At 46.3% G+C, this 15535-nt stretch overlaps 1 protein-coding gene across 3 annotated transcripts in view; it reads right to left on the bottom strand.

Moving 5' to 3' along the window:
* arhgap32b (Rho GTPase activating protein 32b) overlaps positions 1-15535 on the bottom strand; it is a 110899-nt gene that overhangs the window by 33674 nt on the left and 61690 nt on the right. For 2 of the 3 annotated variants that reach the window (XM_080483045.1, XM_080483046.1), the window contains exon 6: positions 2540-2626. In XM_080483045.1, the coding sequence (XP_080339171.1) occupies positions 2540-2626 (87 nt within the window). Of the gene's footprint in view, positions 1-2539; positions 2627-9277; positions 9867-15535 lie in introns of those variants that run through there. The other variant, XM_080483047.1, reaches the window with a different exon arrangement.

Below are 15535 nucleotides of genomic sequence, written 5' to 3'. Positions count from 1 at the left end.
AGTTCCAACAAGCAAAATCTACATCCACAACCCATAAACAGCAGCGGTTAACAAAGTGTTTATGGGCAGAAGGAAGTCCTCACTGTACCGACCCGTCAGCTTTCATATGATACGATGAATTGGCACAAATATGAGGATTTGTTTCCTAGAAATGGAGTCGTCTTATATTCAGTGCATGGTGTTACGCCGAGTTCTGCATCACAACACTGTTTCTCCCAAACAGACAAGAGATGGAAAAAATAACACTGAAATGGGTGCTGCTCATGTAGGATTATTAGAATCTGTGTGAATTCACACCGATTTAGTTTTGGCAAAGTTTTTCTAAATCTGTGTCTTAAAAAAAAGGGGGTTGAATTTTAATTAAGGGTCGTCTTTTGTCTGTATGATATATTTATACTTATCTCCTACTTAAATATGCATTAGAAACACATATCATTAAAAAATAAATAGTTTTCTTGACGTGAGCAGATTAACTGTTAATTCCGGAGTTCAGTCTGAAGTTAATATTGTCTTCAGAGCAGGAAATGAAGATAATATCTCCCTCATGTCTCCTGATCGCAGTGAACAGACTCAAGCTGCAAACGTAAACGTGGACAAATGCTTTCAACTGGAGAATACAGAAAACAAAGAATTATCCATTTTAAATTGGTACACAGTTTCTAACATGCCCAGTGCTTTAACCGAGTCATATTTATTCAGTAAAATAGCACGTAGCTCAAACCTGAATAGTTATCACAGTATCTTCTGATATGTAAGAAGTTATAAACTCCTGAAACGTCTCACACAAGGGAGACAAATGACAGTGAGTATTCCCATTGAGAGTACTGAGTATTCCTGCATTGTGGTTTTAGTTGGCATGTGTAACACCAGAACAGGACAGACCTCGAGACCCCCCCCCCCCCCGAACCTGAAGCCTCCGGAGGACTGTGATAGTGAAAAGTCTTCCAGGCTGCAGTCAGACGCTCTTATTAAATGCCAACAGTGCAAGTGCGGGCCGAGACCATCCAGCCCCAGTCCACCACAATAAAACCAAAACCCTGCCTTTAAAAAAAAGAAAAAGAAGTTGTTCCACAGATTGTTTCTCTTCTACCCAACAAGTCCAAACCTCAAAACCCCACGGAGAGAATCTCTCAGTGGAAAGAATTTAGAAAAAAGAAGTGGTTTTCTTTGATTTGGCCTGGAAAGCCTGTATGACAGGGGGCTGAAGGGGGGAAGAGGGGGGGGACGGACTCCCTGTCCCACTTACAGACTCCCCCCCCCCCCCCCCCCCCCCCCCGGGTTGGTGTGCTGTTCTACTTTCCCTGCAGATACTCAAAGCCACGGCTTCAGCAGCTATTTTCTCTCTTTTCCTAAAAGTAGGGCTGAACTTTTACCAGTTTCCAATGACTGCAGGGGGGTGGAGGAGCTGGAGGGAGGTGGAGGAGCGGGAGGGAGGTGGAGGAGCTGGAGGGAGGTGGAGGAGCTGGAGTAGGGTGGAGGAGCTGAGGGGAGGTGGGGGAAGGAGGACTTTCTCCATGCTGGTGTTGCAGTGCCAAGGTGGTGTGACTGGAAGACGATCCGCAAGGAGCTCTAATGAAAGATGTGACTGGAGCAGCTGGTGTGTGTGTGTGTGTGTGTGTGTGTGTGTGTGTGTGTGTGTGTGTGTGTGTGTGTGTGTGTGTGAAACCATGAAGAGAATTCTGCAAAGTGAAGGATGGAAACAGACGGCAGAGTGGACTTCACAGCAGTTTAAATAACTTCCTGGATCTCTGGTTCTGGTTAGTTTCTCCAGATGTTTCTTCATTCGGGTTTAAACCAGAAGCTTCTTTTTACTCTTCATCACAAACTTTTAAAGTCCAAACAGTGAAAGTGCCTGATTCTGAAAAATGGTGCCTGATCAGATTTCTTCTTCTTCTTTTGGGTTTAAGGAGTTTGCATTCATAAGGTTGCATTAGCGCCATCTGCTGGCCATTTGAGCTCCACATTTTATATGAGTTTGATCAGATCTGCTGTCAAACTGTTCAAATCGTCCATCGTGGGTTCCATCTTAAAGACATGCAGCATTTTCCTCATTCTTAAACATCTAATTCAAACAGTTCAATATAAAAATGTCTCCTTCTGATATTCTTCTTTATAATTAACTATAATTAAAGAGTTTTTGACTTCTGGTGTAAACAGGATTCCTCTTTGCTGCTTCTTTTCTTCATCATCTAATAGTCAGGAATAGTTTTGTTGCCGAGTTGTTGTCTCTCCTCTTTAATTCAAATGTTGGTAGTTTGCCCTTTGTTCTTCCTGGGAACTCAATATTCCAATAATACCTCGAACACTGGGTCCGTTAACCTGAAATATTCACTCTGGAAGCTGAAGGACGTTTTCTCTCTGACATTCTTCAGAGCGGCTCGTCGTTCATCTGCACAGCCTTTCATTTCCAACATGACTCAGAGTTTTCAGACAATGACTCGGCTGTTACGGGAGCGGTGGGCATCGAAACGCAGAATCCTGTGCGAGTGTGAGTGTGAGAACACAGTGACTGAGGAAGGTCATGGAGTGCGAGTCTCACCTGGCAGTATATATGAACTAAGTAGACCAGCTCCTTGGACTCGTAGCCGTTGCGCGTCACTTCACACTGTTCGTCCCCGAGGGAAAGCTGCAAAACAGAGACCAGCAGATTAAAGCGCTGAAAAAAAAGAAAAGTCTTCACAAGCTCGTGTTTTGCGGGAACGAGGAGCCCTGATGTTGTATTTTGGTTTAGCGAGTCGGAGGTGAGAGCTGCAGCCACCAGAGTCTGAACTAAACATGAGCGGCTGTCAAACGGCCCAGGAAGAGCTGGTGTGAACTATGAGGCTTCATCAGGAGAAAATCAGGCTCATCTTCCCCGATCGAGATTTCACCTCTGACCCCCCCCCCCCACCACACACACACACACACACACACACATCACTGCAATTCCAAACACCAACAAACTACTAAAGAGGTTTGACTCTTTGTTTTAGAGGAAAAAAACGGCCTAAAGCTGCAGTTTGGTGACGAAGTTTCATGAATCTGAACTTCACTTGAAAGAATCAGGTCAGAACATTTAACCAGGTAGAAACACTTCCTGCTGCTCGACATCTATAAGTAAACTTAGGGCCATGATAGTTTAATATAACTTATTTCTGAAAGAGCTGTAGTGAAAATTCCCTTGTTTTATTGACGTTACCGACATGTAAAATATGAATAAACAGTTGATTAATTATTCAGTTAACTATTCAACCGACGAAGGAATAAATTTATATAAAACAATTAACCTGAAATGAAACAAATCAAGTCAAGCAGAGGCGAGTTTTACACAGTCTGAGAGAAAATTATGACAAACTACTATAGAATAATGAATTCAAAATTTAAAACTAATTAAAATGCACGACTCAAAAGCCACAGTTGTAAATAAAGATTTACCAATTTACATTAATACCAGTTTAAAGAAGAATTTCAGTTTATCTCTGGATGTGAAAGAGTTATTTAGATTATAAAATACTTTTATCTGGTCTACTAGTGAAGCAGCTTTCTTCACTTTAAGGAATAAAAGTGTTTTATCCGACTGAAAAGAAAAAATGTGAATCATCAGAAAGGAGGGACACAGACCAGACGTCCTCCAGCAGATTAAAGTAATGGAGCTCGATGATGCTGGGAGGGTTCAGAACATCATAAATAAAGCTTCATTAAAATGAGCTGGAGGCTCGTTGGAACACTGATGAATAAAGCTGCAGTGTGGAGGCGCCTGGCTGCAGAGGCCTCTCCTCTCTAAACGTTTGCACAGGATCATTTCTGGACGTCTCGGGATGTTAAACAGGTTAACAGTCGTCAGTCCACATCCGCACGGCGACGCTCCAGCTGAGCTTCAGCTTCAATTAAGACGTCGCTTCACTGAAATATGTTAAAAAACCTCCTTGGTATTTCAAGAGGATGTTAAAGCGATAAAACTTGCAGGTGAGGTAAAGTGAGGGTTGACTTATACTCTTGTAAAATACCTAAAGGTGAAGGAGGGGTCATCAAAAAGTCTCTGAGGTGCGTTTACTGACCAGGGGAGCCCAGGAAATCTGAGCTTCCTCAAATCCTCTGCTGTCTTTCCACGACTGGAAGCTGGTCTCAGTCAGTTCCTCACAGTGCAGAGACGTATGGAAGTGAGTTCTGACATCCTGTTTTTGAAGAAGCAGCCAGACGACGGCCAAAACAAACCTCAGCTGCTGGAAATGCTGCGAACAGACTGTCTGCAGTCCACTTCACACAACCAGGCTGTGCATTTCTTCTTCCTCTGAAGCTTTGGTTCAGCTGATACTATCAGAGGTGGAATTGATGCACATTATGTCTTTGGCTAATTTGATTAACAGTATCACAGACAGGAGATGAATCACGGTAACGACACGGTGCAGATAAAGAATGAAGGGGGGGGGGGGGCTTCAACACCGACAGGACCAGTGGCTACTGAGCTGATTACACTACCGAGTTAAGAGCGAACGCAGCTGACCGCCCACATCTCCATGAAATATAGATGAGGAAATGAGCACAGAAAGCTGGAGGCTCTGGCTCCGCCTGCATCGCCGGGAGCCAAACAGGCACATATGGAGGAAGAGCCTCCGACGGCTCACTGCCGCCAACAGCTTCATCCTCACCATCCTCACCAACGGCTTCATCCTCACCAAAGCAGCGACGCCTTCAGAATGAAGCTCCAGTTGAATGAAAACCAGAACGAAGTCAAATCCAGAAACGTCTCAATCCACTGACCTCCAGCCCTCCATCATACATTTGCTCTATTCTGAAGCAACAGGTCGTCACACTAAACTTCTCTGAGATCACTGGTATGGTTGTTCTGCGTTATCGTGGATAAACACGGAGGGACGTCGCTCCAGACCGACGAATCTACGCCCACGTTTCGACCTCATTGCTCTTTCTACTGAACGTACAATATTTTAAATATTCTTTTCCCAGATCTCCTCCTCATCAGAGGATTTGAGCTTGAAAGCTGTCAGACAGTGTTCATCTGTATTTTAATCAACAACAAATAGTTTTACCGAGCATAAAAACACATTTTAGAAGAGAAAATAAATCACTATGTGGAGGGTTCTACATGTAAAACATGGTATTCAGACTCCTGGGTCTTAAACTTTAAGGTCATACTTTATATATAAATACTATTTTGTGAGTTCAAACAGCAGTTCAACAACACTACAAAATAGAGGAAACACTACAAAATATGTTTTCTTGATCTTGTTTTTTGGATTTTGTAGTGTTTTCTCTATTTTGTTGTGTTTTTTTTAGAATTTGGTATTGTTTTCTGAAGTTTGTAGTGTTTTGCACGCTTTGCAGTGTTTCTAGCAGTCAGCAGCCTCACACAAACATGCTTGTTGCCACGGAGATGGAGATAGCATATGATAACTAGCGTTGAAGGAGATAAACGAGGGTCTGTGAAGCCAAAATGAAAATTACGCCGTTAACTTCGGTCCAGAACAGCTAAATTAAGTTTAAGAAATTTTCATGAGGACACCCGGGACTGTGAAAATAAAATAAAAGAAACCTATCTGGTTACATAATCATCCCAATCAGTCTAAATCAAAAGTCACATTTTTTTTAACGTAGAATTAATCCGGATTCTCAGTGCCTCAGTTATAAAAATCCTGCTCAGTTGAAAAAACCTCCATTCAGTTTGATCTATTTAGCAGATTAAGCTCCGCCCAACAATAAGAGTCACTTTACTTCCTCGTCATATTGATCTCATAACAACGTGCAGCATCATAAAGCAGGTTTGTTATTCGTACAGCAGTGAAAACTTTGCCTGGCTTAGTCTCGTTCCTCAGACTCTGATTATGCTGCAAAACAGAAAACAAATGTGTTTGTGGCACAGAAAAAAAAGAAAGAAGAGGAATGCAGTGAGAGTTAAACGTTAAACAGTCCGTCTCTCAAGTGGGCCGCTCGTTTGTTCTCGTAAAAAGTCACAAAAGTAATTACAAATAAAGTTTGGAAGCTGCAAGTTTACGACTTTCTGACACTGAAAAAAACCTGTAAACTGGAGACGTGTCCCCATCCGATGTAACGGCATTAATTACTCTCCAGATAAATGAGGCCAACTTCTTTTTATGACTTTTGTAAACGACACCAGATGAAGATGAAGACTCCTGCTCTGAGTATGACTCAGTGAAAACTGAAGTTTCATCCATTTTACAGGACAGAGGAGGACGGACGGACTTCCAGGTCGACATTGTGGGACGGAGAAACTAACCATCAACCAGTGACTGTGATTGGTTGATGCAAACAACAACAACAACAACACAACAGTAACTTTCACTGCATGGCGCTCATGAGAGCAAAACCAACAACAAACGATGCTGTGGGTTGGAAGCAGCATCCCAGCGGCCTGACAGAGACTCTTCCTCTCCCACCAGCTTTCTGACCAGCTGAAGATGAAACGCAGCTCATCCACAGTTGAAAACTGCAGCAGCACCTGATACCAGCGCTTCCGACACTCATTAGTTTGTATCTGCATCTTTGTGTTGGAGCCGGGACCGTCCTCACAGAGCCTCACATGACGTCTGCTGTGGTTCGCGGTGTGCGGAGTCGTCTCGTCCCTTCTGGCGGCACAGCGGACGACCCAATTAGCTCTCCGCTGTTCACCAGCAGCCCACAAGCGCTGGGCTCAAAGGCTGGCTCCGGCCAGAGCGGCCAGCCGGAGCAATCAAAACAAACTGGAGAGGCAAACCCGCAGAGGCCGACATTTAAACAGAGACCAAGGAGTCCGTCTCCGGTTTCACTTCCAACAGCTGCACACCGAGCGAGCGAGGAGGAGCGGAGTGTTGGTACGACTCCACCAGGGGCCCGGCAGCAAAACAGAGGCGACTCATCCGAGTCTCCAGCTTTGTATCTCAGGAAAACACGGCTCCCAACTCTCTTATGGTTTTACGTGAAGTTCACTCATTTACCAGGTTGGGTCCCGCTCTAACGACATCTTCCACTACATCACGTAGCGTAGCATCGCTTAGCAGCAGTAATGCACCGTGAGGGGCGACCAATTGCAGCTCAGAATGTGAGCTGTCTGGGACTTCAGCCATTTGGGAGAGGCGTTCAAGGGCGGCTCAGAGAATCTATTGTTTCTATCTTTTAAACACTTCATCCCATGTGGACGCAGACCAGTCCGTCACAGGAGAAACTCGTTCCCACAAACTCGGGAGTGTCGGCTCTCCAGAATCTTGATGAGGCATTCAAGGACCGCTGAAATGTGCTCAATTTGGGGAAAGTGCTCAGGGAGGCCCGGAGAGTCGCCTGTCCAAGATTCTAGAGATGCGTTCAAGGACAGGTCAAAGCGTAGGTCGGTTGTGTTTTAGAAAAGCTCACAGCACAGAAAGGACGGAATGAGGTGAGATCAACAATGATTAGTGAGGGTGAGGGAAACCCGGACCGAGCGGGTTCAGAAAGAAAAGCTGGTGGGAGGAGGACTCCTCGCCCCTCTTCAACCTCGCCTCTCTTCTTCCTCGCCCCTCTTCTTCCTCTGGGCTATAAACAGCTTCACACCGCAGCCTCCGACAGCGAGAGCCACGTAGATGTCACAAAGAAAAAAGGCGACACAGGCCGGTGTTGCAGTGCGGGATGGGACACCATCAGCGAGGAGGGAGCCGCTCCACCCTGCTCAGGGGTTTTAGATTGTATATGTGTGTGTCACCAACACAGCAGGTCCCAATGAAGCCTCTGATAATGATGTCCACGAATACTTTAGTAATACAGACACCTCGAGCTTCGTCTGTCAGTCCATCCACCCTGAAATACCACTTTTCAAACTTTTCTTATTTGCCATAAGGGAGATTTTGTACTAAAAGGAACGTAGCGCTGCTTTATGGAATGATGGAAATAAACTGTGAACAGGCAGGTTCAGACGGTTGTGTCACATTAATCTCGTGGTTTGTGGCGACGTCGCTTTTTGCTCCTTCGATGTCGCCTCTTCCAGTCTTTGTAAAGCAGAATTCACATAATGCAGAGCGACAAGGAATATTAGTTGACACAACACCGAGGCTTCAAGTAGCTTTAGCGTTGAATGTGGAAATTTGTCAAATCGCGCTGCAGAAACTTTACATCCTGAGAAGAGACTGGATTTCTGAAGAGAAACAGGAAGGATGAAACATTTCTCTGGTAAAGTTCAGTCATCTGTTGCATTTTCACAATGGAAAACTTCATTTTTAAACATTTTCCTGTGTTAGGCACCAGAAGGTTTCGTAAAAAAAAACTTTTAAATTCCACTTTTGCGAGTGCGTGAAGTTTAATGTCCTAAACTAAAACTCCACAGTGCGTAATAACAATGATAATATGTTGCAGAGATTACTATGAGATTAGCAGGGTAACAGGTGGATGGAAACTGATCCAGGCTGAACGTCTCACCAAACTGTTTAAAATCTCCGGTAGCCAAAATTCTGAGGAGTCATTGAATGTCTCACAAGGTCACTGCTGAAACTGATCATACGAAGAGTCTTGTTTGTGGGAAAAAAACTAACTAAGAACAAGCAGGAACTCATAGAATAAAAGCAAAATAATTATGGTTCTTTCACATGTGCATATCTAAATCTGACGATCTCTCCGGGATCTCTGGCTCCGGCGTCCGCAGGTTCCCTCGCCCCAGTTTAAGAACCATTAGTCCCACGTTCTCATCTGTCTGCTGACGGAGCGTTTCCAGATTAAAGAGTGATAAAGACGCACACAGCGACCTGAGGTGTGGAACTGCACAACTGTTCTGCTAAACTTAGCTGAAGCAGAAACATGCACACACATTCTCACACTAATGAGAGTGACATTTGGAGCTGCAGGCTGATCCTGTGCACCTGAGCTGGGTGGTACTCGCCACCAGTACTCGCCACCGTCCCGGGAGCGTTTTCATAAAGCATGCAGCGAGAGCAACGCAGGGCATTATAATTCCATTCCCGTCCGACCTGCGTCGCACGAGCACACGCTGTCCCTGTGACGACAAGGAAATAAAGCGAGGAGAGGCTGTGGAAATACTCAAGAAGTGTCTTGAGTGCACGCTCAGAAACAATGTGGGAACAATCGAGATGGGATTACTGAACGATAACTGAACCTGGAGAGAAATGCACGTCAGGACAAATGGAAAGCTGCTGTTGTCAGACTCATGAAATTCAAATCAGAGTGTAAGTCCTAACAAAGAGTCCTGCACGGCGCTGATATTGTGGACACTAATGATTCCTGCAGGCACACAGTGGGGCACCACCGGGGGGGGGGGGGGGGGGGGGGGGGGGGGGCAGAATGCAGCAAAAACACTGATACTTACAAGTCGGCTCTGAGCTCCTTCCTACACGTCCTTTCTTTCGGTGTACAACAGCTTCATGCTGAAGAGTCCCAGGACCGGTCCCCCCTCCCTCCCCACCGAGGTCTTCACTCCTCCAGTGTGAGAACGTTCCTCCAACGCTCCTCTCACTGCTCCCAGCGCTGCTCACTCTGACACCCCTTCTTCTTCTTGTTTGGCAGGATGTAAATGTCAGCTCTCCACTTTCTTTCACATACAGTGTGGAAGCTGGAGGGGGGGGGGGGGGGGGGGGGGTATTATCACCAGCAGCTGGTGTTAGAGGATGAGGGGAGGCGGCGGTCTGGTGGATTCCTCAACAGGACGGCTTCCACCGCTCTCCCATCTCTCCATTGTGCTTCCTCATCCTGATTTCCTCGCTTTTCTTCCCTCTTGGCTGTGAATCCCCGGCAGCTCTCCTGCAGCCAGCGGGATGAAATGCTTCCTGCAAACAGCCCGCTTCAGAAAGGAAAAGTTTGGTTTGGTTTTTTTGTAAAGAGTCCGTCTTGTGTCGCCCTCACCGTCTGCTCTCTCCGTCCCTCCGCCACATGCTGTTCTCCGCTTCTCTCCCTTGTCTGACATGCTGGCCACCCCTCCTCTCCCCTCCACTCCTCCCCCCCCTTGCTGGTTGGTAAGTTCCCGGGACAAAGAAAGAGCAAGGATGGAGAGAGAGAGAGGGAGGAGGGAGGGAGGGCTGCACTTCCTCCACATGTGCTGGGCTCTCCGTTGTGTCCCGGAGGCTCGCTGACGTTTCACTCCGCTGTGGAATCCTGCAGCTCCATTCCTGCAGCCCAAGGACGTCGCAGCTCTGCACCTCGGAGGACGTTACGTTAGAGGACGCCTCCTCTGCCCGGACGGTCAAACTCGCCTTACATCAGGGCCACAAACCGACAAAATTCATCTCAGGTGGGCCAGACCAGTAAAATAGTCGTCTATGAACAACTGCTTCAAACGTTCCCTTTTGTTTTAGTGCCAAGACCAACGAGAAACTTCAATATCTCCACAAATCATCAAAAAGACATTTTAGAAAAAGGAAAAAGGAGGCAATTTCAACATATTCACAAATCTGATCGACGGATTCTGATACAAAATACAATGAAATATCCAAGTTTCAATTTAAATGTTATTGCAACTAAAAAGGTTTACTCTCTCCCTCTTCTGCAGAATTCATCAGAAAACCTCAGAAACAGTATTTCTGTCCAGGTTAATCACGCTTTTACAACTTCAGCCTCTCACTAAGAACTACTTTTTTACGGCCTTCCTCCATAAATAAATCAAGTGAATTAGCTGCATTTCTTTTACCACAATATATAACATTAAAGGTTTTTGCAGAATCACTTTCCCGGTGCAACAGTACCAGACAAGATGATGAGGCTGGTGTTAAATTACCAGCACTTAGTGCTAAACATGGCCTTGGAACCACATGAAGTGGAGGAAGCATCTTTGTTGACGTTGTTTTGAGGAAATGTGTCCTTGTATGCGTGTTGTTGTTGTTTTTTATTGCAGGAATGAAATAGTATATAGGAATTTAATTTCAACCCTTTCCAGGGCAGCAGGTTGACAGGCTGTACTGCAGAGGAGTAATGAGGTTATAGCAGAGACACAAGAGAGGAAAATGTTGCTGGAAAACCACACGAGTCAGTGAGAGCAGCAATAAAACCTGGAAGTAACCACTCTGTTGACAGAAACATTTCATCTTCCACCACTTTTCCACTTTCTTTCTGTGCACGAACGAAGCACAGCACCGCTGAAAGTAAACAAGAAGCCGCCGTCCTCTAAAGCAGCTCCATCAGAGATGCTCGGTGGAAAAAGGGGAAGTGCTCAGCCTCCAGGAGCGCCGCCTCGTGATAAATCACCACAGTGTGGTTCGGCTTGCAGAACACCACAGTAGAAATAGAGTCACCCGAAATATAACCCCGGCCGCTGCTCAGGTTGCAGCCAAACACCTCAAAAAGCACCAAAAAAAAAAGAAAAGAAAAGAAGTGCCGGTTCCCTCAGCTGTGATGACTTCATGTGTGCCACTCGCACAAGAGACGCATTAAAAAGAAACGGTGGTGGAGAGAAGAGTGGAAACCCGGGCGGAGCGAGGGAGGAAATCCCTCGCCGTCCTGCTCCACTAACAGTGAATCCTCACAATCATCCACACACACTCACTCTGATGGCCTGAAGCTTCATCTCCAGGCAGCTCGATGATCCCACCGGTTCCTCTGGACCTCGCCAGCTCACAGCGGCTCAGGAACGGCGACGGAGCTCGAACCGTGGTGAAACTACCGGCCGGGACAGCAGCTCTCCGCCAAATCATTTCCTACTACAAGTCTACTTATGAATATCAAACCATAATCCAATGATGACCCAGTTCATGCAGCCTGCTGCGGCGCGGCGCCACCGAGGGGCTGGACTCATTTATCACACACCGCATGTGAGGAGGTCAGACGTTGTCCAGGGAAACCTTCCCACTGCACCACTTCCACACTGCACGTTTCAGTGTTTTCTATGGTCGGCGAGCTGCTGCGTCCCGCTGACACACGGAGGAATCAAACCCTGCACTCAGGCTGATGTTAGTAAAAACACAGCGCGGTATCATCTGATATTTTAAGTACTCCTAACATAACGGAATCAACGACCTGCATCAGTTAAAGTTAACTTGTCACGAGTTTCCTTCATTTGACCACTTTTCAGAAATGCAGATGAGGAAAATCCTCATTTAGTTGGCTTAATGATTAAATGCTGCTCCCATGCTAGTCGGCAGTAAGAATATAGAGCACTGAGCATTTCTGTGTTTTTCCCCTCCGTTCATGAGAAAAGCCTGTTTTATTGTTCCACATTCAGAGCCATGTGTTCTGAATCTATTTTGTCGATCGCTCGCAGGGGTTTTCAACTTCCTAATAAAACTGTTTCTCCAGCATTTGTCACTTATTATTTCTGCTCTGCGTTCAATAATCATGAGTCATTCGCTTTTAGAAAGCATGCAGCCAAAGTGCAAACACCGACTCAAACCGTCCTACGGAGCAAAGCCCGACTGAAACATCGAGTTCTAAAAGCCGACAGCTGCTGCCGTCCGGTCCAGCAGTGACTGAAAACCCTTCCTATGAAGAGCTGAAACAAGGAGAGCTTACACTGAGTGAAAACACCTTGAGCACGTATCGGTTCTCCCCAGAACACAGACGGGGCCTTCTGTCCATCTTCTGCGTTCATTCTTTGTAATTCGGTTCATTTCCACAGAGCTTAAGGGCGTGAAGCAATGTAACGACACTGATGACCTGTAGGGGCAGTGTTGTGCTGTGTCGCTCACGTGCGACTAGCGAAAGAAGGCAACTTGAAAGACGACAAGACTGTCGAATCTCTTTTAGGATCCACACACACATTCACAGAGTCTGTCCTCAGAGATGTGGCTGACCTCGGCGGGACGTCAGGAAGAATCTTCAGATAAGATGCGTCAACACTTTATCAACGTCTTCACGAGCAAAGCTGAAAACATATTTAAATCCTACTCCAGGTCCAGATACAAATGATTGTTTTAGCAGTTTTGAAGCCGTTTAATGGACGTTTGGATTAGAAACGACCACAAGAGCAACAACGTGCACTGCCCCCTACTGGATCTTATGGTTAACAACATGAGGGACTCATGACGTAGATAAAGGAAACATATTTTGGGCTTTAGTCAAGTGATATAATTTGACTGTTGTTCTCGACCCTGTTCCTATTCCTTCACGCCATCTTGCTGATGCACTTTGTCTCAGTCTGGTTCTGGAAAACGTTCCTCTGCTGGGGATTGTTGGGTTCACTTCTTGAACTCATCGCCAGTGGTGAATGTTAGCAAATACTGGATGGTTAATGCTCGCTGCACTTCTGGAGGAGAAATGTGCAGCATGATATTTATAAGTAGAAATGGAGCCAACAGTGGTGAGATTAAAAAATAAAAAAACCCAAGGCTGGTCTCCCACGAGAGGGATTTTTCATGCTGTGGTATTTCTGTTCCTGCGAGCAGATCTTCAGAACCAGAGGGGGTCCGGAGCACAGGGGGACGCTTGCTCCAGAACATCATAGAAGAGGGGAGAAGTGTGAAGGGGCTGAAACTAAAAATCATTACTAAAGCTATAAAAATGGATCGGCTACAGGCCCGAGGAGTCCGATGGGATTTAAACAGAGACGCTGCAGCGATTGCTGGCCGGGGATGAGATCATGGCTTGGAGCAGGTTCACAAAACAAATCCCATTAGAAGAACGATTTGCTTACAGTGGAGTGTGTGTGTGTGTGTGTGTGTGTGTGTGTGTGTGTGTGTGTGTGTGTGTGTGTGTGTGTGTGTTCAGTTGCAGAAAGTCACAATCTGATCTCAGCTGCTGGGGCCCTTTAATGGGCTTTAGGGTGTGTGTGTGTGTGTGTGTGTGTGTGTGTGTGTGTGTGTGTGTGTGTGATGTCAATCTTGTATCCTGTTAATCCAGGACACACACCAGCTCGTCTTCCTCGCTGGACTCGCCAACATCGGACCCCCGAGGAGAAATATGCCGTTTAGTTTCCGCCCATCAGGGCTTTACTCCAAGAGGCTGAGGGGGTCCGGAGGCGTTCCAAACAGGCCTTCAGCGCTGTGGGAGGGCAGCGGTTCCTCCGGCGGCCAGCTCAGCCCCCCCCAAACCCCAACCCCCCCCCCCCCGACCAGACCGGTACGACTCCGGAGTCCAACGCTCATCTGCATCCAGAGCTTCAGCGTTCTCCAGGACGTGTTTCCACCATGAGAGCACACAATCTGGAGTTTTACCTGCTGACCTCAGCTGCAGATTCGTCTCCTGGTAAAACCGTCAAGACTTTTTTTTATTTGTCCAGCTGAATTCTGGAGAAATTTAAAGGGATAAACCGTCTGACCATAAACGAAACATCGTTTAAAAGGCCTATTATGCTCATTTAGTTTTTTTCCTTCATTTTCTGGCACTCGACTAAACTTTTTATAACTCCCAGTTGAACAATGTTTATTTTCCTTAAATGATTAAAAGATTGAAGGACACTCTTATTGCAAGACGCACATGGATTTAAGTAGGAGGTTGGAGTAAACGAAGAACGAATGAGGTTCAAACAAAAAGAAGAAATTTAGTGAGAAAAAAAATGTATTTAGTGTAAAGAACTCGAATGAAAAACCTTTATGTGAACAACAAAATAAAGAATATATATGATAAAAAAAAAGAAAATATATTTTGAACTGGACTTTGGACTTGAACGCACAGCAGCAAGTGCTTGTAATTTGACACCAGCCTCACCAAAGGTCTGACTGTCTTTTGATTGGGGCAGGATGTTCCTGGAAGGAAGAGAAAGTCTAAATCTTCAACACTTTGTTCACACGGCTGCTTTTGGGAGCCTTTAATAATGTGTGTGCGTGTGTGTGTGTGTGTGTGTGTGTGTGTGTGTGTGTGTGTGTGTGTGTGTGTGTGTGTGTGTGTGTGTGTGTGTGTGTGTGTGTGTGTGTGAAGCCAAAACACTGTTTAACAATATCTTTAACAGATTGAAAGCGGTTTTAGGGCTCCAGTTATTCCGTCAGATGATGTTGAGCGAGCCGTTCTGAGCTGTGAGTGCCCAGGAGAATGTGTTCTGTCAATAATAATGAGTGGAGCTCCACCAACATGTGCATGGTTGTGTGTTGGGAGGCGGCTCTGGCTGCTCTTTTGTTTTCTCTAACAAGGGCGGAATGAGTGGAGCCGTTACATCACCCTCGGCTGTGAGCGGAGCGCAGAGACCCTCCGAATGAACATGTGATGGAGGGTCTGACATCATCGCTCTGCAGACAAACACACGGGCCTGATCGGGCAGATCTCGGCTACAACAGGAGGGAAGACAGCCGATTGTTGCTCTGCGCCTTTAAAAGAACTGTGGTGCTGCGGCTGATTGATCGGCTCCCGCTGGGGGAGGGAATTCATCTCCTGGTGCTTTGTGAGTGGACAGTGGGAACACATTGTGTGGTGATGGAGGGAGAGGAAGGTGAATGAATGAGAGTAGAGGAGACGACAAGCACAGCTGCCCCCCCTCGGCCTCTAAAGCATCTGTACGTCTCACCTCAGGCCGGCCGGGCCTGAAGGAGGCCTGACGAGGCCGTCGGTCTTCATCACACGCGTGGCTGCTCGCATTCAGAAATCACCCCCTGCATAGCCGTGGGGAAACCCCGTCACCCCTCCACCCTCCTCCACAGCTGCTGATCTCTAACTGATTGTTCTGATTGTCAGACCCCCCCCCCCCCCCCATCATTCACTGCATTTATTACCA

Source organism: Lipophrys pholis (genome assembly GCF_963383615.2).
Source record: "Lipophrys pholis genome assembly, chromosome: 16".
Classification (NCBI taxonomy): Eukaryota; Metazoa; Chordata; class Actinopteri; order Blenniiformes; family Blenniidae; genus Lipophrys; species Lipophrys pholis.
This window is presented reverse-complemented; position numbering and strand designations above follow the sequence as displayed.